Here is a 22,272-nt window from a genome sequence, read left to right on the forward strand (position 1 = left end):
AGAAACCCCAGGTACAGGAGGAACCCTGTACTCCCTGGGGGGCTGTCGCTTCCACCTGGCACCCAGCATCTTTGCAGTTGCAGCCCTCTGCTCTGTATCCCTCCAGCCCTGTGTGCCGGGCTTTCCAGCCTTGCAGATCATCTTGCCTTCCTCCAGCCACCATCGCTATGCTTTTCACGCCTCCAAAAAGCCTCATTTACCTGCCAACAACCTATTTCACACTCTGTTCCTTCTGCCTGAAGTGACCTGCTCCCTGCCTCCATTTGGCCAAAAAAAAAACCCTACCAGTGGAATTTTGAGCTTCATGGGGCTTTCCAAGTCTAGCTCAGATGTCCAGGAGTAGCTAGCAATCAACCCCCTCTCCAGTCCCAACAGAGAAGGTTGTGTTCACCTCTGCATTTTCCTGCCCTGCCTTTTGAATAGATGAGGGAGAGGTTTACAGTGGTTACAAACCCAGCCTCTAGAGTGAAGCTGCTTAGGTTCAAATTCCAGGGGTCAAACCTCAAGGATGTAACCTGTCTGGACCTGGGTTTCATCTGTATGATGGGCATAGTGATGGCACCTAACTTCCATTTCTGAGGATCGCATGAGTCAATGAACACGGGGCACAGTGAGTGGCTCCCTGGCACAGTGAGGACTGGAGGAATGTTTCCTCCTGTCATCTCTCTCTCTTTTTAAATTGATTTCTGGCTGCACTGGGTCTTCGTTGCTTCACTCGGGTTTTTCTCTGTTTGTGGTGAGCAGGAGCTGCTTTCTAGTTGTGGGGCACAGGCTTCTCATTGCAGTGGCTTCTCTTGTTGCAAAGCACAGGCTCCAGAGCTCAGGCTCAGTAGCTGGGTTGCGTGAGTTTAATTGCTCCTCGGCATGTGGGATCTTCCCAGACCAGGAATCAAACCTGTGTCCGCTGCGCGGGCAGATGGAGTCTTATCCACTGCGCCACCAGGGCAGTCCTGCTCTTGTCATCTCTTCCCCCTCACTAGGCTGTGAGCATTCAGAGGACAGGTCTGCATCTCACTCCTGCCTCCAGACCCAGCACCCAGTGGGGAGGCTGACACAGAGTAGGTGCTCAACAAACAAGGAAACAAAGGAATCAGTGGCTCTGGGGAGAGGTGGCAGGTCCCGTGGACTCAGCCTGATCCCAAGTGTGGAAAAGAGATGAAGAGAATGTTCTGACCAGAAACGGTCAGTCCCCAGAAGATAGACTCGAATGAAGAGAGGGGTGGAATTCCATTTGATCTCCTAGGACAAGCCACTTCCAAAGCAGACCGGAAAACCCAGCCTTCCCCCGCAGCAGGAATCCCACACAAACCTGCTCTTCTTCCCTAGTCCTCCATCGTTTATTCTTCCAACAGATCTATGGTCTCAGCACTGTGTGTGAAACTGTGCTGGGTGCTGGGGACACGGTGATGAATAAAAGCGGAGCTAGTCTGTGTCCTTGTGTTGTATACAGCCTAGAAAAGGGAAATGGGAGGAAACAAGTGGACAGATATTACCAAATATGATAGAGTCTCAGAAGCACCCTCAGGGTCAAGATTGACAGAGCAGGGTTGACTTGGAGAGGCAGTCAGGGTGGCCGTGGAGGAGGAGTGATGACATCACTGGCTGGGAGGGTATCCAAAGCCAGACAGCTCAGTGCCAACCTTGATCCATCTCCCTATCTCTCTCCCACATCCTATATCTGTCTGGAGGTAAGAGTTCCAGATTGGGCAGCCAGGACAGTAGGCTCTGGATATGACCCATGAGTCCTGGGGAGAGTAAGTCAGCACCTTGGACAGCGGGTGGCGCAGTCCATCTGGCTCTTCTGTATCAGGCGCGGCTCCTTTGGGGGTCAAGAATGCCAACACCAGACATCTCCCCACCCTCACTGATCCCTTTACCAGCTTCAGAGCACCCTGGACAAGTCACTTCCCCTCTGATTGTCCCCATTTCCCTACCTGCACATTGGTGATGCCATTCTTGGTCTCGAAGGACCCTTCCAACCCAATGAATTTGTTTTGGAACAGTGATTACAATTTCATACATTTCAACAGAGCTAAGAGCTGGTCTCTTGGGATCTCAGTGCCTTGGGGAATTTCGAGATGGTGATTCCCCACTGAGGGATTGAGATGTTAGGACTGGAAAAGACCAAATGTTTTTAAAAGTTCATGTTTGATATCTCGACTAAAAAGAGAAAACAAATCACAGCTTCTGAGAACCTCCTATGGGTTGACTGCTATGCTGGGAGGTTCCAAGGGGATTTAAAACACAGTACTTGTGGCCAACCGTCTGGGTGAGGCCTTGAACAAATCTCTTCCCACCTATGGACCTTGGCTTGCTCATCTGTGAAGAAAGGTGGCTGAACCTCAGCCCCCTCTATCCTGAGCATTTTGTTATTTTTACATCTCTCTGAGGTTGCGTAATGGAGGGCTTCTAGCAGGGGGGCTTGCTGGGTCTGCTGATGCCTTTACAACTAACATCCATTTGCAGGCCCAGAGAGGTGAAGCCACTTGTCAAAAGTCAAACAGCTTAAAAAAAACAACAACAACAAAGTCGCTCAGCTTGTTATTGGCGAAGCCTCGATTTGAACCTTTGATGATTGGACTCCAAGTACGGTTCACCCCTGCCCCACGAGCCTGTACCCAAAAGAGGAGAGAGGCAGAGCTGAGAGCATCTCAAATGTACAGAGAAAAGGTCCATTTTATCCAGGAAGATGGGAGGAGCCTAGGCTTCCAGTGCAGGGATCACTCCATCCTCCTCCTGAGTGGTTTCTGCATTTGTCAGCTCAGGACTTGCTCTGGGCCCAGCCAGCTGCTGGGGGCTGCAGGCTCTAGGTTGGAGCCGACTCATTCCCCGCCAGCACTGAGTCTCCCCAGGTTAGTGGCAGAGACCTTGCCAACAGAAAGTGACAATCACAGGGAGAGAACAACGTGCAGCCTGCGTACGGGTGCAGAGGTCCATGGAATGTTTTGCAGAGGAGGGATTTGGGTGAGGACCCAGGGTCTCAACAGCCAGAGGACAGCAGGGAGGAGCACATGGCCCAGGGACCAGAATGTGCAAAGCCATGGAACAGAGTCAGGCCAGGGAGCAGTGAGAGGTCAGAAATGGCTCCTGTGCGCGGAGTCCAGCCTGAGAGATGCTGCTTGGCCCACAGGTGGTTTTAAATGGTTTAAAAGCCTTGTGTGCATGCTAAATCGCTTCAGTCGTGTTCGACTTTTTGCGCCCCTATGGACTGCAGCCCACCAGGCTCCTCTGTCCATGGGATTCTCCAGGCAGGAATACTCGAGTGGGTTGCCATGCTCTCCTCCAGGGGATCTTCCCAACCCAGGGGGAAGAAACTGTGACTTCTGTTACAGGCAGATTCTTTACCACTGAGCCAGCAGGAAGCCCTTGAAAAGCCCTTTAAAATCACTTAGAAGCCAGGAGATTTGATTTCAAAATCCAGATTGTCAGTTTCTCTGAGTGTTTTGGAAGATCGGAGCTCACATTCCCTGGGGCAACAGTTGGCCAGAGCTAAGGAAAGGCTGCTTCTGACTGCTTCACCCAGTTATGTCATTGGTTTGGGCCCAGTAGACATGTTAAGGTGGATTACCTGATCTGTAACATACGGATTCCCCCTGCCCCCCGCCCCGGCTGGTGACTGACCCCAGTGTAAAGGGCCGCAGAGAAGGGAAGTGAGTGGGGAGTCATAGGTGATAGGCCAGTGGGGTGCATGGTGAGGACAGGGCTCCTCCCACTTTAAATGACTCTGGACCCCGGATCCAGGGAACAGGAAACTTGATTTTTGTTTTGGCCTCGCCGTGTGGTGTGCAGCCCTGAGCAAGGGTGCAGGGCTCTAACCACTGGACAGCCAGAGAATCCCCTGTATTTGATTTTTTTTTTAAGATATGTATTTATTTACTTTGGGCTGCATCAGGTCTTGGCCGCAGCATGTGGGGTCTTCTGGTTGCGGTGCTCAGGTTTCTCTCCAGTTGTGCCTTGGGCTCCAGGCTGCACGGCCTCTGCCGTTTACTTGCTCAGTCGTCTCCAACTCTTTGCGACCCCATGGACTGCAGCCCGCCAGGCTCCTCTGTCCATGGGATTCTCCAGGCAAGAATACTGGAGAGGGTTTCCATGCCCTGCTCCTGGGGATCTTCCCGACCCAGGGCTTGAACCCCGGTCTCCTGCTTGTGGGAAGCAGGCTTAGTTGTCCTGCGGCACCTGGGATCTCAATTCCTCAGCCAAGGATCGAACCCACGTCCCCACACTGGAACCCACACTGGAAGGCAAATTCTTAAGACCAGCAAGGAAGTCCTAGGAAGCCTGATTTTGACTCAAAGAAGGATAAGGATCATGGCCCCTCCTTTCCCTTAAAAACACATGATCACTTTCTGTTCCATCAAACTCTCCAAGGTTCTGCTAGTTGGCAACGGTAAGAGCAACTACAATCATTTCTAAATACTCATTTAGAAAAACAATCAAACCTTTCTGTACACCAAATATTTGCTTTTCGATTAAAAAAAAATCCCAACACCTATATCTTGGCAGCAAGCACTTTCAAAGAATGCAACTGTTTCAGCGACTGGGGCCAAAACAAATGTTTTTCCTAAGGCCAAATGATTCCAGAATGTTTGCCGAATGTTTGCCAAATGTTTCCCACCCCTTTTTTAAAATCTAGTAAAATTAGCAAAGTGCCAACATTAAAGAATATTAAAAATAGAAGAAAAGCCAAAGGGGGGGAAAAATGACGTGTGCACACTCCCCAGCATTGGCACAATCTTCCTCATCTTTGCCTGTTCCCTTCCTGCCTTTGTTATGAGGAGGAATCTCCCAATAGTCAGAGCTGCTTTGGGGATGTAGGAAGAATAATGAGCTTCCCATCTTTAGAGGTGTGCAAGCAAGAATTCTTGGCTTTAGCAGGAATTTCTACCTCAAGGGGCTTGCTCTGAGGGATGTCTGACCCTAAAGGATGAGAAGTTATCTGAGCAGAACACATTAAAAAAAAATGCTGAAGTTTGGAATCAAGAAGAAATTAATTCAACCCAGCAGCAGTGTAGCTGTAAATCCTTAGGCAGCTGCTTATGCTGGCTGAGCCTCAGTTTCCTCATCTGTAAAATGGGTTCAGGCTTTTGAGGACAGAACCTAGCATGGTGTGTGGACTATACGTGCTCTGTTGCTGTTAGTTTTCTTCCTCGCCCTTCACACCCATCCCACTCACCATTCCAGGCAGTCTCTCCTCCCCATGTTCCTCTTCGTTCTCATCTTTCTGGTTCCAAGGAGTCACCGTGGAATGTGCTCCAGGGATTGAGTCATCTCTCTCCTGGGCTAATGGTCTCATAGAGACAGGGCTGGTGGAGCACCATTCAGAGTGGGCGCTCTTAAGAGAAGGAGACCCCTGAGGCCAGAGAGAGGATGTCTGGAGGGCTTCCTGTAGGAGCAGAGATTTGAGCTGGGCTTTGAGGGTTCAGTTTGATAGTAGGTACAAGGACATTTTAAGCAGGCCCCAGCTTGGAGATGGAAATGGTCTGTTGTGTTAGGAAGACATGAAGGTGGTGCTTGGATGAAGGCAGGGGAGCAAGCTTCTGAGAATCAAGAAAACAGGAAGAGTGAGCATGCACGTTGGATCAGATGAGCCTCCCAGCCCCTCCGCTTGCCCAGGTGGAGCAGAGGCTGTGGTCATAGAGGCTGCCCCCTGCCTTGGCCCAGGGAGCAGCTCAGGGCTGGCTTTGGGATGTCCACACACTCGCTTGCTCAAGTAAGTGTCAAGTAACGGTCAAGTAAGGTCAGGGCTCTGGAGTCATCTACACTATTCTCCTAACCCTCCCATAGCGCCTTGAGCACATTGGGAGCATGCAGTGGACCCCAGGGAAGCCTGCTGGGGTCGGGGGGTGGTGGGAGACAGGGGAAGCCTTTGGGTGGGTGGAGGGTGGAAAGAGGGTGGGTGGATGGCTTGAGGGGTAGGCGAAGTGAGGGCAAGTGGGTGTGCAGTGTTGGTGGTCGGGCAGTGGGCAATATTAGGTGAGAATGTCTGTGAGTTTAGGGCTGGAGACTTGACGTGTGGGTGCGGATGTGTTGGCAGGTTGGGAAGCAGACAAGTAGGTGGGTGAGGTGAAAAGTGGCCAGGTGGGTGGATGGGTGGGTGTTTTGGGTGGTGGGTGGATGGGTGGGTGGAGAGCAGGGCTGGAGGGAGTGTCCTGGGCTGCTGCGAGGATGGATGGGATGTTGGCGGGTGTGGGATGTGTGGACAGGCGGGAGATGCTTGACTGGCTATTAAGGCTCGGGGAGTCATGGTGGGGACAGTATGTGAGCGGAGTGGTGGGTATATTGTGGGGTGGTGAGTGGATGGCAGTGGGTGTTGGCAGGCGGATGTCTAGGTGTTGATGGACTGGCGGGCAGAGAGTGGGTGATGGGGGTGTGGCAGAGACGGAGAGTTGGGTAAGTGGATGGTGAGATGCTGAATGGAACAGCGAGTAGGTGGGGAGTTGCATGTGGGTGGACCGATGGGTGGACGGGGAGTGGGAGGGGCGGTGGGGCATGGGTGGAGGAAGGCAGCCGTCAGCACTGACCACCCTGTCCCCTTGGCAGGACACCAGCCACACGTGGGCGATTCCTGGCCCCGGAGCTCTGCACACGAGGCAGCGGAGCTGAACCGCCAGTGCTGGGTCCTGGGGCACTGGGTGTGACCGTGAAGAGCCTGGTTCCAGACCTCGGGCCATCATCAGCGCCAGCCCCCTGCTGCAGGATCACTGGTCTGGCACCTTTGGAACCTGGCCTGTGTGCTGTGAACTCAGCCAGCCTGTGTGGGAGACACATGGGCTGCCCTGCCCACAGCTGCCTGGGGCTCAGCGTCCTGGAACTGGGGCCAGGGCGCCTGAGGGGCTGCACAGGGCTGCACAGTGCAACTTGGGGACAGCCACTCCTGCCTCCTGCCTCCGTCGTGTGCAGAGCCCTGCTGAGTGCAGCTGGGATGCTGAGAAGGACACGGACCATGGCCGCTAAAAGGCTGGGACCCACGAGCCAGCCAGGAGGTCTCGGAGGTCCCCTGCAGGGGACAGGGAATGAATGGGGCTTCCTGAAAGAGGAGCTGTGGCCTTGGCCCCGCAGGGGGGGAGGGTCCCACTGCAGGCACACAGCAGGGACTCAATAAATGCTTGTTGGATCTGTTTTCTTGCTGTGTGTGGAGGCCAGTTGCTCTCTGGGCTGTGGCTGCTCCTTCGTGGCCCCACCCTATCAGGTCTCTAAGGAGCCTGAAGATGAGACAGCCCTGAGTGTGCTGGTCAGGGTTAGATGCTGAAGTGTGGGTGGGTGGGAGGAAAGGGGGGTGGTCCTGTCGCTGAGGCTGGGTCTGGGGGGGTGGGGTCAGGATAGAGCCAGGCTGGCAGGCTCTCTTGGATTCCAGAGGGTGGGGAGGTGGGCGCCAGGCGGGTGGGACACTGGAGAGGGCCATAGACAGGCCCTCAAACCCAGGCTCTCAGCCACCCTGACTCCCGTGGGGACCCTTTACCCTCTGTCTAGAGTCACATTTATATCAAACCTTAGGGCTTAGATGCCTGGAGAAACAGATTCCTATTATGAAGATGAGGGAACTTAGGGTCACAGAGATGAAGCATCTTGCCCAAGATCGCAGAGCTAGCAAAAGCAGGGTTAAGGGTTTGAATTAGGACTCCTGACTCCAAGAGGCCTTGTCCCTTCCCAAAAGATTTCTAGAGATTTCCCTCAAGGAATGTTGTTCTTCATTCTTCCATAAACACATCATCCAATCAACCATTCATCAATCCATTCATCCACCCATCTATCCATCCATCCATTCATCATCCATCCATCCATCCATAACCCATCCCTCCATCCATTCATCCATCCATCTATCCATTTGTCCGTCCATTATCCACCCATCTATCCATCCATCCATTCATCATCCATCCATCCATCCATAACCCATCCCCCATCCCTCCATCCATCCATCTATCCATTTGTCCGTCCATTATCCACCCATCAGTGGTTATTCTTCCTTTTACCAGACATCCATCCATCCATCCTTTCACGTATCACCCTTTCACATATCATCATTATTCAGCCATCCATCTGTGTATCCATCTACTCAATGATACAATTCCTTGTGCTACTACTGCGTGCCAAACACTGTGGCAGGCACTCGAGATAGGATGCTAATCCAGAGACAGTGTCTGTCCTTGGAGAGCTCACAGGTGGGCAGGACACATAACTAGATGGGTGAAGATAGAACGGTGGGTAGAGTGCTCTGGGACCAGGCAGCCTGGGTGCCGATGCCATCTCCTCCACTTGAGATCCAGGGCATGTTACCTGACCTCTCTGTGCCTCGCCCCCGTGGGCACGTGGGGATCGTCAGTACACATACTTCTTAAAGCTCTTCTGAGGGTTAAAGGAGCTAATATACGTGAAGCCTTTAGAACAGAGCCTGGCACATAAACGCTCTGTCGGTGTTTGCTGTTTTCTCAATGAGGGGAAGTTGGCGGGATGGGGGTGGGGGCTGCTCCAGAAGCCCATAGGCAGCACCTGCTTGTGGGAGGGAGTGGGGGTCATGGGAGGCTCCTTGGGGAAAATGACATTTAAGCTGAGATGTGACGTTGTCTAGATGTCAGGTAGGCAAGAGTGTAGAGGCAAAGAAAGTTGGGAACATCATAGGAACTTTGGGATAGTCTAGATGGCAGGTGTGTGGAGAGAAAGAAGGGCAGCGGATGAGCGATCAGGCAGCAGACGTTAGTGGAGCTGGAGGGACTGAAGCCTCTTTAGGAAGGATCCGCGGGAGATGCTTTCAGGCAAAGCGGGGAGCGCCCAGCTGAGCATCCCAGGAAGGTCTCCGCAGCTCTGGGCAGAGAACAGATGTGGGGGGACGGCCCCCGTCCTTGTCTTCACCACATGTGAAGGGAGGGGAAAGGGTGAACTGCTTCAGAATGGAGTTCCTGGGACAGCACAGTGAGGGCAGATTCAGGAGGCAGGCAGGAGGGAAAATGAGCTGATTTGGGAGGGTGGGAGGGGAAAGTCAGCGACGACGCTCAGGTTAGGGGCTGGGGGGAGTGGGGGCGGGTTCAGATGTCTTGAGTCTCAGGTGCCTGGGAGACACCCAGGTGGAGGCATGTGCTTATTCACCCATTCATTCATGCTTTGCTAATCAAGTCAGTGATTCATTCATCTAGTAACTATTGTGGACCTCCTGTGTGGGGCAGGAGCTGGGTCTGGGAGAGAGACTGGGACTCAAATAAAAAGGCTTTGAACATCAGGATGAGGAGGTCAGCTGGGCGAGAAGAAACTGCTGCAGCGGCTCCAGCTTCAGACTGGGCAGGGGCATGTCCAATGGGAATCTGGCCCTGGGTACCTTGGAGCTCTGTATTCTCGTCTAGGATCCTTTTGAAGTTGCCAAGTGGATCACAGAGGTCCGGGAGATGATTTTTTTGTTGAAACATGGGCAAAGTTTTTATCTATTTTAATAGTTGTGTTTATGTAAATTGTGTATTAGGAAAAAAATGTATAACGGGCACACAAGTCCGTGATTTTACAGACGTTATTGCTTAGGATGAAGCCAAAATAGGCATTTAAGTTAAAAGGCAAAAAAAGTTGGCTTAAAGAAAAATATTAAATAAATAATCGTGCAAGTGGTATGTGATGATGGAATGCGGACGCCTCAAGCAAGGGCCATTCTTACCCTCTGTTCAGCCCAGAGAGGGATGGGGAGGACGGAAGAGGCTCATGGGACCACTCACTCAGGCTTCAAGTCATTTTGGGTGCCTGCTGGGCAGGGGGAGAGAAGTAACTGTCATTCAGTCCCATGGAGGCTGTAGCAAGGAGGCTGCAGCAAGAAGGCTGCAGGTTAGACAAAAGGCAGCACTTCCAGGCAGGCCAGGTGAGCAATCCCAATGGGTCCCTACTGGGAGTTCCTGGAGGGTTGTCTTCATGCCATACTATCTGCCTGCACCTAGGATGGGGGGAGGACCACCTGGTTTGAAAGCAGGGGTCCTGGGTGAGCACACAGAGGCCTGGATGGGGCGGCAAAGCCCCCTCCTCCCACTCCTGCAGACAACTTTCCCTGCCCATCCCCTGCACCAAGCAGACCATCCCTCTGTCCACAGATAGAATGGCTGTTGGCCTTGGATGCTCACCTTGACCCCCATAGGCTGGCTTGACCCACAGCCCAGAGTAGCTCTTACACAGCCTGTTCTGCCCTGGACACCTGCTCCCAGCCTCCCTGTAGCCACACACCTGGGCTTGTGTGGACACACCCACCTCAACATTGCACAAACTTGAGTTAGCAATTGTACGTGCACACGTGCTAACCCACCCACGTCTGTGTGCTCCTGCTGACGCTGAGCACACACTCCTGTGTGCACGTGCTGGTGCTGGATACACACCAGCCCTGGACCTGGGTCTGCACGTGCCCACCACCCTGAAACGGGGCTCTGGCCTATGTTTGCTCAGGTGCGTGTGTGCGTGCTAATTCGCTTCAGTCGTATCCGACTCTGCGACTCTATGGATTGTGGCCCACCAGGGTCCTCTGTTCATGGAATTCCCCAGGCAAGAACACTGAAGTGGGTTGCTAGGCCCTCTTCCACGGTATCTTCCTGACCCAGGGATCGAACCTGTATCTCATTGTCTCCTGCGTCAGCAGGCAGGTTCTTTACCACTAGCGCCACCTGGGAAGCCAGCCTGTGCTGTGCTCAGACTCTCAGTAGCATCCAACTCTTCACCCCCTTTCTCCTCAGGTGCCCTTGGGGCCCTGGTCCTTCCCCTGCCTGGGGGCTAACTGGAAGGTCCAGGCCTCTGGAGGCCACTGGGCTGACTGCCCTTGGGGGCTGGTGGCTGTGACGAGCCGTCTTCCCTGCAGCCTCCACCAAAGCCCACCCGTGCAGCCACACCCTCCCTCGGGTAATGCTAGTGTCAACTTGATTCATGGCCGTTCATCCGCCGGCAGCCGGGCCTGAGGACACGGTGTGCTGGGAAGCTCACCCCTGGGGGAAGCTGCTGCCACCAGGGTGCTGACCCCTCGTTTGGGAGGAAGTGGGGACAGAGGAAAGCACCCAGGGCTGAGGAGTTGTTAAAATCCCGAGACTATTGCTGACCTGTGTGGGTCTTCATTCATCGAGAACTATTTGCCAAGGGGCTTCCGTGTGGCAGGCGCTGAGTGTGCACTGGAGCTGCCATGGCGGGTCAGAAAGGCACCGATTCCATCCTCGTGGAGGGCATATTCCAGGGAGGAAACAGAGATGACTCCGATAATTTCAACAGCAAAAGTTTTCAGTTCAGACTGAGAAGTGCTGTGTAGGCGAACCACAAAAAGTCCGGATTCAAACTGCAGGGCTGAGGGTGGGCCTCTCGGAGGAAGGGCCGTGGTAGCGGGGACAAGTGCATCCGAGTCTGGGGGATGGGGTGAGGGGCCGAGGCAAAGTGGCCAGAGAGGGGCTGCTGTGGGTCCTGCTGGGAGGTGGGGAGGGAGTGAGGGGGTGGGAACCGCCGGGACTGGACCAGCCTTTCTCTGAGCCTCCATCCTGGGCGTCAGTGCTATGCAGGCAGGGATGCTGTAGGCCACGCGGGGCCTCGGTGAAAACCAGGGAAGACTGTTCTCCAAGTGGATGACTTAGAAAAGCCCCTGTCCCCAAGCCAGGAGAGACGGGGCCCTGGAGCACACAGCCTGGGGGTCCTGGAGTCTCGCCCCCCTCGCCCCTCACCCGGGGGCTGTGGGCAATGAGCACATTACACCGCCCCACCGGAGGACAGCCCTACCGGGAGACTGAAGACAACGACCATCAGTCATGAGGAAAAACCAATCTCTTCCGCGTGGAGATTTATTGCGTAGACAGACAGGAAATCACAACGCGAGACCTCTGCCCTGTGCCCACGTGGCCCTGCCCACCGTACCCTGGTAATTGCTTCTTGGGCCATAATTCATCTTGGATGGATGCTGTCTGAGCCTCGGCCTGCAGGGAGGCCGGAGGCTGGGGAGTGGCCAGAGGCCTGGCAGGGGAGTGGGCAGCGGGCAGCTGCCAAGACTGGCCAGGACGTGGGGGAGGGAGGGAGCCTGGGGCTCTGGGGGAGCAGGAAGGGGCCTCTGCTTGGGACAAGTATCATGCCAGGAGGCCAAGACGGTGCGTCAGGGCACCAAGCCCCCTTTTACATACACTCCTGACCCTCCCTCCCCTGGAACTTCCAGGGTGGGTGGGTGGCTGTCAGGTGGAGGGGTGCACGCAGGGTGGCTTAGGGAGAGGAGGCGAGAGGGGGGCTCCACATGTCAAGAGCTGGCATAGGAGGGGAGACAGCACTCACTCTCTAAGGCCGGCACCCTTCGTGGACCAACCAGCCCAGGCTAGGGGGAATCCGGGAACATCAGGAGGGCCATGCTGCCCTTTTGAGCAGCCTCCCATCTCAGCCCCCAGGCCACTCTTGCTGTGAAAGCCTCAGTTTGCACACCTGTAAGATGAAGGTTCATGAGGTTCTCACGGCAAGGACACTGAGGTGGTTTGCCATTCCCTCCTCCTGTGTTGAAAAGCAGAGACATCACTCTGCCGACAAAGGTCCATACAGTCAAGGCTATGGTCTTTCCAGTGGTCACGTATGGTATGGTTGTGACAGCTGGACTGTAAAGAAGGCAGGGCACCGAAGAACTGATGCCTTCATACTGTGGTGCTGAGAAGACTCTTGAGAGTCCCTTGGACAGCAAAGAGATCAAGCCAGTCAATCTTAAGGGGGATCAACCCTGAATATTCACTGGAAGGACCGATGCTGAAGCTGAAGCGCCAGTATTTTGGTTATCTGATGCAAACAGGTGGCTCATTGGAAAAGTCCCTGATGCTGGGAAAGATTGAGAGCAGGAGAAGAAGGCGTCAGAGAATGAGATGGCTAGACAGCATCACCGATGCAATGAACAAGAACTTGGGCAAACTCTGGGAGATGGTGAGGAGTAGGGAGGCCTGGTGTGCTGCCATCCACCGGGTCGCAAAGAGTCAGACACGATTGGGCAACTGAACAAGAAGAAGATGAGGGCCATTGTGGAATTCAGCCAGTGTACCCTGCCTCCTAGGAGATGCTCCTAAGGATGCCCAGAGTGACTCTGAGGAGCAGGCGCGGCAGGCACCCTGAGGCCTGGGTAAGGAAGCCGAGGAGGCAAGGACGTAAGGTTGCTCACAGCTAAGAGGTAGTGGGGTCTGGACTCGAACCCTGGCCAGGCGGCCCCAGGTTGCTCTCCATCACCAGCTCACTGGGAAACGGGTACCTGCAGCATGAGGTCTCAGCATCTAACCGTGATACGCAGCTTCAGTGACGAACCCATAGAGCATCCAGGTCAGGTGAGAGCTTAGTATGTATGTGCTGACTGACATTTATTTGGCTTCACTGAGATTTATTTGGGTCTTAGTCACCACATTCTGGATCTTTAGTTGCAAAGTGTGGGCTCTGAGGTGCGGCATGTGGGATCTAGCTCCTGACCGGGGATTGGACCCAGGCCCTCTGCACTGGGAGCGCAGTCTTAGCCGCTGGGCCACCAGGGAAGCCCCTGTCCTGACTTGTGTTATTATCACAGAAGATGACTGCTGAAGCCTGCCCCATTGTCAGGAGTGGGTGTGAGTGGGAAAGTTTCCCAGAGGCTGGGAGCCTGGAAGTGGTAGGCTTGCCATGACTGCCACATAAAGGTCCAGGGACATGCCTGACCGCCAGCCCCCAGCACCCAGGGACACACAGCCCGTTGGCAGAGGCCCCTGTACCTCCCCCCGGCAACTGTCCTGGGCCTGTTCCCTGACTGGACATCAGAAGCTCGAGTCCTTGGGCCCCGTGAGAGTCTCTGAGTGTGCAGCAGGGTGGGGCCCGCAGCACTGTCCCCCAGTCCCCTCCTGCTCCTCCACGTAAATGACCTGCCTCTGTCTCGGCGTGCCAACCCGGATGCCTGTAGGGCTGTGAAGCATGGAGCGATGCGGGGAGGGCCGCAGGCCAAGCGCGAGACGACAGGGGCGGGTGGCGAGTGTGGTGACTGGGGAGCTGCTGCCCGGGCTCGGGGCCAGCTCTGGCTTTTGGGACCATCTGGTAACACAGGACCAGAGCTGCCACAGCTTCGTTTTTCCAGAGAAGCAAGGAACTGGCAGACCAGTGCAGCCAGCCAATCCCGAGGAGGCTGAGGGCGAGGCTGAGTGACGGTGGTGGTGGGGAAGGGGAGGTGCTGGGGCCTCGGGAAGGGACCACGCTGCTCCAGGCGGGGTGGGCGGTGAGTTCTGGGGAGGGACTCAGGACATCTCAGCAAACGTGCCCGAGTGTGGGGGCAGCGGCCACTGGTCTGGCTACAGAAACGGCTTTGGCAGGCTCTGGGGGCCCCTCTGAGGTCATGGTGCCAGTGCTGGAGCCAAAGGAACAGACAGACAGAAGTGGGTCCATCCCTCTGTGGGTCAGAGAAGGTGGGTCCCCAGGGGATGGAGGCCCAAGGGGAGGCTCCCCTGGGAGACTCTGCCTGCTCTTCCTTAACCCTCTTGTCAGCTGTGGCCAAGATTCATTCCCTGCAGCCATGCCTCGGTGCCAACCAGCCCCCGTGTCCCTGACAGCTGCAGCTCGGGGCTGATTTACCGCCCTGAAGATTACAGGGTGGGGGTGGGACCCAGGGAATGAGCAGGGAAGCGGGATGTGGAGGGAGAGGAAGGCCTCTGCTCTCCAGGAAGACTGGGGGTGGGGACTGCAGGTCCAGTCTGCTGAGGTCACTCCACGGAGCCCCCTGGGCAAGAGGGGCGGGGCCAGGAATAGTCCCCTCCCTCTCTTTACCTCCCTGGAAAGGCAAGGAGGACTAGGGGGAACCAGCCCTGGGCATTCATGGAGCCTTGCATCAGGGACTGAGGGCCTCCCTGGTGGCTCAGATGGCAAAGAATCTGCCTGCAATGCAGGAGACCCAGGTTCAATCCCTGGGTTGGGAAGATGCCCTGGAGAAGGGAAGGGCAACCCACTCCAGTATTCTTGCCTGGAGAATCCCATGGACAGAGGAGCCTGGCAGGCTATAGTCCATGGGGTCGAAAAGAGTGGGACCTGACTGAGTGACTAATACTTTCACTTTCGGGTCAGGGACTGCAGGCTCCGGGGAGCCAGGAAGGAAGCGGGGGCCAATGTTCATGCTGAGCTAGGATGGGAGCTGTGGTGGAGGGTCAGCTACACAGGACCCGTAACTGGATTCACTTGGCTCACTCGGTGTTTGTTAACTTAGAGCCAACATTTTAAAAGTTAGATTTCACATTAAAAATAAACACAACACCTGGATTCCTGGCTTCTTTCAACCCCCTGAAGATCTGGTGTGGCGGGACCCTGGGCTCTGAGCTGCAGAAGGTGCTTTGGCTGCTCTGCTGACCAGGTCCTGCAAGGCCAGCTTTGCCCCCTGGTGTTGCTTGCCTGGCCCTTGAACAGCAGGGACCCAGGCCCAGCACTCTGGCTGGTGTTGGAAAGGCTTAGAAGCTGGAATGCTCGGCCGGCCTCCCAGCCCACGGCTGGAATGCAGGGAGGGCTGGCGTGCGTTCACAGTCTCCAGGGCTGGCCCAGAGACACAAGCCCCGGTAGTACCAGGGTGTCTGGCAGGGCAGGGCCCCTCTGTCTTCACAGGAACTCAGAGGGGAGCCGGGGGCGGGGTGGGCCCAGTAGAGGCCCAGCTGTTGTCCCTATATGCCGGCAGGACTGAAGCCCTCTCTCCTCTGGCCAGTTTAATAGATGAAGGGAGGGTCTCCAGGGGGGCCCTTACCCAGCCCCCAATACAACTGCTGGCAACTGAGCTGCAATCTAGACCGCTAGCCCCTTCAACTGAACCTTCTTCCTACTCGAGGGCTGCTTTATCCAGACGCTGATACTCACCCCTAAAGGAAACGGGGGTGGGGAACCGCAGGAGGAGCCAGCACTCAAGCATTTGGGGGCTGTGCTTTCAGGATCCACTCATGCTGAAGGGAAATCCCCGGGTCCAGGAAATTTCACCCCAGTTCTCCTGTGGTTATCTCAGGATTTGTATACTGACTAATAGCTCCCCAAGCTGAGTGTCTCGGGCAAGTTACTGAACTTCTCTGTGCCTTAGTTCCTGTGTCTGTAAAAGGAGGATCATAATCATACCTACCCTCCAAGGCTGAATGTGGATGAAATGAGTCAGTTCTAGGCATATGTGCTAAGTTGCTTCAGTTGCGTCCGACTCTGCGGCCCTATGGACTGTAGCCCACCGGGCTCCTCAGTCCATGGGATTTTCCAGGCAAGAATACTGGAGTGGGTTGCCAGGCCCTCCTCCAGGGGATCTTCCTGACCCAGGGATCCAACCTGAGTTCCTTACGTCTCCTGCTTTGGCAGGCATGTTCTTTACCACTAGCGCCACCTGGGAATAACAGCCACTGTAAACGGTATGCTGCTGCTGCTAAGTTGGTTCAGTCGTGTCCAACTCTGTGCGACCCCATAGACGGCAGCCCACCAGGCTCCCCCGTCCCTGGGATTCTCCAGGCAAGAACCCTGGAGTGGGTTGCCATTTCCTTCTCCAATGCACGAAAGGAAAAGTCAAAGTGAAGTCACTTAGTCGTGTCCTATTCTTAGCGACCCCATGGACTGCAGCCCACCAGGCTCCTCCGTCCATGGGATTTTCCAGGCAAGAGTACTGGAGTGGGGTGCCATTGCCTTCTCTGATAAACCGTATGGGCTCCTATTATCTCGCCAGGATCACGACCTCATTCGCAGGTGGGAAGAGGGAGGTGGCCGGCCTCCAGTGGACTCAGTCCGTTCTTGGAGGCAGCACAGTCTCCCTCTTGTCTGACCCCAAATCTAGCACATCAGACCATATTCTTAATAACATTTTTTATTGATCTTGCAAGAGAAAAAAATAGAAGTTTATTTTAGAGTTAATGCCTGTACAGCTTTTTTTTTTCCCTCCCCTCCTAACTTGCATGGTACATACAGTTATAAATATCAACTGAGATCCTGGGAGCAAGTGAGTGTGGTACTCGTGTGATCTCCCAAACATATCTGACCTGTTACAAATGCCTCAGGCGGGAATAGAAAGCTGGGCTCCCTTTAAAGCCAAGGTACTGGTTTTGATCACTAAAAGTCGATCAACTCCCCACCCCCCTCCGCCACACCGCCCCCCGATTCTCCTGGGAGTCTGGAGGCCCAGCGGTGGAGGTGCTTGCCACATCTGGGAGGGTGAGGTGAGCTTAGAAACTGGGGGCTTGGAAGCTACCGAAATTATGGATCTTCTCTGGGAGAAACAATTCCTTATCTTCACGTCGGGCCCCACGCTCCTAATCAAAAACTCATTTGCATAGCTGCTCGGCTGAAGCTGCAAAGCTCATAAAGTATTTGCTGGGGCTTTTGGTTGCATAGGAACCTACTTGGAGTACAGTATGGTGGCAGCGGGGCCGGGCCGGGAGCCAGGAAAACAATGGATTAATATTTGGAACGAGAAATTACCCACCACTGGGAAACCAATGAGGTCCCTGATCCGAGCTTGTTACACAGATGAAAATAGATGTGATCTGGGCTTCACGTGGCTGGTGGGGGCAAGGCACAAGTCCAACTTGCCCAGAAGCTGCTGGAAGAGGGCAAAGGCGTAGGGACCCCTGGGCAACAAGAACCTCACCGCCTGGGGCCCAGGACGCAGGGGGACAAGAACGGATGGAAAGGGAGAAAAGCCTGGATCCGACAGAGGGAGTCCGCCCCCCACCCCCAGGCTAGTTCAAGTGGCAGGGGGCGTGGCCTCTGGGGCTGAGGGTGCGGCTGTGGCACTGGTCTTCTGTCTCCCGGCCTGGCATCTAGAGGGCATCCGGATGGGCCCTCCTGACCCTCTGGGGTAGGGTGCTGCCTGCCTGTCCTGTCTGGGCCTGGCAGCTCTGCAGGGACCGGGGCCCGCATGCCAGAGAGAGGCACAGGGCAGACTCAGGGCTGCAGGTGGGTTCAGCTCCCTCAGTTCCTAAGCTCCCAGTCCCTTCTCGGGCTTAACCAGAGGACAGAGATCCAGCAGATCAGGGATACCTCATGGGATCCCTCCTTCTCCACCAGGCCTGGGTGAGACCCCCTGGCCCCGGGATGAGTGAAGGGGTGGTAGCAGTCCAGGAGGGGTCCAGGGGAGAACCCCACCCTCTTGGCCAGCTCCGCCAGCCCCCGGATGAGGCAGGGATGAGATGGGGGTGGGGGCCTCCGAAGGCAGGGCCCCATGCCTGTTGGTGTTGGTGTCTGAGGCCTGGTCTCCTCCACCTGGCTCAGTAATGCCCCGGGCCCTGGGGCGGCTGGCTGGGAGGCCTCGCCAGGCCATGTCACTGTGTTACCTCGAGTCAGGCAGAGCCCACGGATCCCATGACGGGCCCTGCTTTGCGGGATCTCACCCAAAAGTCACAGAGCCAGGAGTCCCCGGGCTCCCCGTGCTGACCCCAGGACCCCAGGGGCCAGTGGAAGACCACACAGCCCTTCCTCCTCCTGAACTCCTGTGTTTCCCAGGGCAGTTCACCCCTTGAGTCCCTTCTCCCCAGCGGCCCCCTCCACACTGCAGCTCCCTTCCGCCCTCTGGGGTCTGGAGTCTGGGCAGGCCCTCATGAATGCCTGAGGGCCAGGGACACAGGTGCTGCATGGGGGCTGGTTGCAGAGCCCCGTCCTGGCTGAGAGGACCAGCCCCGCTCCTTCACCGGTCAGCACCGCCACGGTCTCGCTGTCTCCTTCTCACTGATGCAGGTTTTGGGGCGTAAGGCTGTGGAGGGGGAGCATGAGAGGAAGCAGTGTTACCCAGCCTCCATCCCCGAGGGCTGTCCCCTGCCCTCGGGGTGAAACCCACCCCGCCCGGGGTCTCAGCACTCACGGCCCCTGGAGACCTGGCCACCGCCCCCACAGCCTCCAGCTCGGAGCAGGCTGGCCCACACTGTTCCCTCTGCCTGCCCAGCCCTGCGCATCTTTTAAGATCCAGTCCAAGCATCCCCGCTCCGGGAGGCCCTCACCCTTCGCGTCCTCTCCGGGTTGCGCATGGCCCAAGGCCATCCTCCTGATACAGTGCTTCTGCCCTTAACGGCCCTTTCCCCTCTGTACCCGCAGGACCTGGCTTCCGGGAAGCATACCACGTTACTCCCAGGGTTCTGACCCCATCGCCCATTCCACAGGCCCCCAGGAAGGCTCCTGGGTGGAGAAGAGGGGGCTGAAGGCTGGCAGCGATGACAGACAGTGTCTGATGCTGCCAGCTCCTTCCCTGTTCTAACCAGACCCTGGAAGCGGGGTGGGAGGGGCGCTCTGAGGAAACGGACCTGGATCAACTGCATTCTGCTTCCTCTTCGAGTTGGTAACGATTTGGTTTTCATTCATCATCTGCACGTCCTGGTCCTCTACCTGATTACTGCGGAGAGGGAACAACCAGAAGGTGCCTTCCGGCTCCAGGCGGCAGGTCCCTGGCATCCTCCGCCGTTAGGGCTGGCGGGGGAGGTCGGAGGGGAGGGGAGGGGAGGTCACAGGGCCAGCTCGGTGTGGGAAGGGGGCGCACCTGATGGCGGTGTGCTTCTCCTGGTGACAGATGTCCGCGTCCTCGGTGAAGAGGATGGTGTGGTAGGGCACCGTGGGCTCGCACGTGGGCAAGATGCCCCCGACCAGGTGGCCTACCATGGCCAGGATCCCGTTGTACACGAGCAAGTCATCCACCAGGAGCTGGACAGGCAGAAGAGGGGCTGCAGTCCAGCGTTGCCCTCCTCCTTCCCATGTGTGACCTCTAGGGAAGGGCATCACTGCCCAGAGGCTCGCCTACTACACACTCGGCCCGTGTTGTGATTTCAAATCTTCACGATGGCCAGGAAAGGCGCCTGGATCAGCCCCACATTGCCAACGAGGATACTGAGGCTCCAAGGGCTCAAATCTTAAACCCACGTGGCAGAGCTCAGAGGCAAACTCGGGTCTCTGACCCCCAGGACCCCCTGACTCTCCCCACCTGAGTTGCCCCCTGGCAGGAAGAACTCCCCACACCACTATGATTCAAGGAGAAAAGATGAAAGAAAAGCAACATTCTGCTTTTTCGGGGTGATGACTCAAATCACTCAGAGAAGCCTTTGAATTCACGGACGGACGGCATAGATCCCTGCCTCTGAGGACCCAGCATTTGTGTCTAAGGTTGCGGCCGACAGAAGTAAATCAAAGTGTGACAAATGATAATTGCTGGTGGCCTAATTACCAACGGGCATAATTATCTCCCAAAACCCAGCCAATAAGTACTTACGCCAAACTCCTTCACCCCTCGATGCGGTGTTTTTGCGTAATTCCACAGTTTGATCATTGACACCGTAGTGGGCAGATCGAAAATCACATAAACCCGGTTCACCTGTCAGAGGGAAGAACTAATTCAAACAGGCATGTTTGGGAACAGAGGCACGGGGCTGGGCCGGGCGGGGGTGCCAGGCATGGGCCCGTGTCAGCTGGCTGGGCTTCTCCAGGGCTGCCGGGTGTGGGGCTCTCACCGCCTCTCATCTCCCCAAAGCCCATCTTGAGTCAGGTCACGTGTGGCTGCGTTTGCAACAAACCGCTGAGCTGGCTGTTGAAGGGCCTGTTTTCTGGGCCTGGCGTGGCTCTCATTTAAATGCCCGCGGAGAATCAGGGACACCCTTCCTTTTCCTCCAGGCCAGGCCCAGAAACACAGTCCGGGGTCCCAGGGCCAAGGGCGATGGCCCCCAACTCCAGAGTCAAGAGGCACGCCCCCCCACCCCCCCCGGAGCAATCAGCACAGCCTTGACCCCTGTTTGTCCTTTCCCCGAATCACAAATGAAAAGCATCGCTGACTGGCCAGGAAGGCGGTGCTGGTTAATTTCAGCAGAGATCTTTGAACCTCTGGTGTGGGGTAGTGGGGGCAGGAGGGGGGCGGTGTTCCAATCAGTGGCAAAAATCAGCTAGTAAAGTGGGACCCAAGAGCCCCCCACCAGCTCCCCACCCCCAACAGAGACTCTCAAATATTAGTGGGGGAGCCCTTGCAAGATAGGATAAAGCAAGTAGAATTCACTGTTGGCTATAGGCTGCAGGCTTAGCTTTGACCCAGGCCCAGGGTTTCAGCCCCAAGAGGATGTAGTGGGGTACGGGAAAGGTCAGCCTTCTCTGCTTGTACCATGGAAACTATTTAGATGAGGAGCCTCCAAGTGAGTGCCCATGGGACTCAACTGGATACAAATATTTGAGCCAGCTGAGAGAGGGACAGACAGGGAGATTGCCCCACACCCAGAGGTCTTCGTGTGAAAGAATGGCAAATGCTTGAAGGTCAAGGTCAAGATGGCCGAAGGCTAGACTGGCTAGGGGCCACCAGTTTGCAGCCCCAGGTGTGAAGGCTGATAGATCTATGCATTTCCTGTCTGCAGTGGCGGGGCTGGGCCGGAGGGGTCAGCCTCTGCTCAAGGGAATCTGACGGAACATCGCAGGGGTGCTGCCCCTTCCTGGGAGGATTTTGAGAGGAGAATGTATCCCTTGTCTTCCTTCCAGGGGTCACAGGGGTGGGCACCCCAGCCCCTGCTGCACATCTGCCTAGGCATCTGGGCCCATGGCTGACAGGCTGGGGGGCTGCGATCCACCCCATCCCATCCCGAGTGGTCCCTCACCTCCCTTGCTACCGCCATTGGCCAGGCCCAGATGAGCAAAGGCCCACCCCCAGGTTCGCCATCAGGCCTTGGAGCAAAAAGATGGGTGGGACCACTTGTAGAGTCTGTGATCTGGGAGACTGAGTTGGTGGGTTGGAAGAGCTTACCAGGCAGGTCTGAGGACAGAGAGAGGGCAAAGTAGGGATCAAGTACCCGGTGACACAAAGAAGGAGCAGAAATCAGGAATGTGGAGAGGCTGGGGCTGGAGGGAAGAGCAGAGCGGAGCAGAGACAGGAAAGAGAACTGGAGAGGGAGGCTCACAGGGACCGAGGGCTGCCCACGCCCCCAGGCCTGCTGCGCTGGGCTCCTGGCCTCAGAGGCCCACTTGATAATCAGCACCCCCAGAGCAAAGGGAAAGACCTCTGGCTGGGAAGATGTGTTAGCAAACACCTAAGCCTTCCTGGCAGTCCCCGGGCATTCTGACTTGTTTCAAGGTTAACTTGGCCTGGAAGGAAGATGTGTCGCTGAGACTGGGGACAGAAAGTGCCACACACACCACCCCCCTTCCAGCCCCACCCCCATCCACCCCAGGGCTGGGAGCCTCTGGAACCCACCAGGCCAGGCAGGATGGGGGCCAGCCACATGTGTCTGCCGTCGCTGGTGTTGTTCACTTGGTCGATGAGCTTGTCAGGGGTCCGGACGTCCCCACACACGCCCTCCAGGGAGTTGACGCTGTCGGGGAAGGCGGCGATATCTGAGGATGCCTCTAAGCTGTCATAACCCAAAGCAGTGT

General features: G+C 56.0%; 2 protein-coding genes across 4 annotated transcripts in view; one reads left to right on the plus strand and one right to left on the minus strand.

The window, feature by feature from the left end:
- The window catches only part of GSG1L (GSG1 like), a 252,677-nt gene extending 246,039 nt beyond the window's left edge, over positions 1-6,638 (plus strand). For all 3 annotated transcript variants that reach the window (XM_068969307.1, XM_068969308.1, XM_068969309.1), the window contains one exon: positions 6,541-6,638. In XM_068969307.1, the coding sequence (XP_068825408.1) occupies positions 6,541-6,638 (98 nt within the window). The remainder of the gene's footprint in view (positions 1-6,540) is intronic.
- An 11,943-nt stretch (positions 6,639-18,581) lies between these two features.
- Positions 18,582-22,272, minus strand: part of KATNIP (katanin interacting protein) — a 171,414-nt gene continuing 167,723 nt past the window's right edge. The window contains exons 23-27 of the mRNA XM_068968387.1: positions 22,094-22,233; positions 20,141-20,242; positions 19,418-19,578; positions 19,185-19,273; positions 18,582-18,640 (exon numbers count right to left, since the gene is read on the minus strand). Of these exons, the coding sequence (XP_068824488.1) occupies positions 18,582-18,640; positions 19,185-19,273; positions 19,418-19,578; positions 20,141-20,242; positions 22,094-22,233 (551 nt within the window). The remainder of the gene's footprint in view (positions 18,641-19,184; positions 19,274-19,417; positions 19,579-20,140; positions 20,243-22,093; positions 22,234-22,272) is intronic.

The sequence above is a fragment of the Capricornis sumatraensis genome, chromosome 3 (assembly GCF_032405125.1).
Source record: "Capricornis sumatraensis isolate serow.1 chromosome 3, serow.2, whole genome shotgun sequence".
In the NCBI taxonomy this organism is placed as follows: Eukaryota; Metazoa; Chordata; class Mammalia; order Artiodactyla; family Bovidae; genus Capricornis; species Capricornis sumatraensis.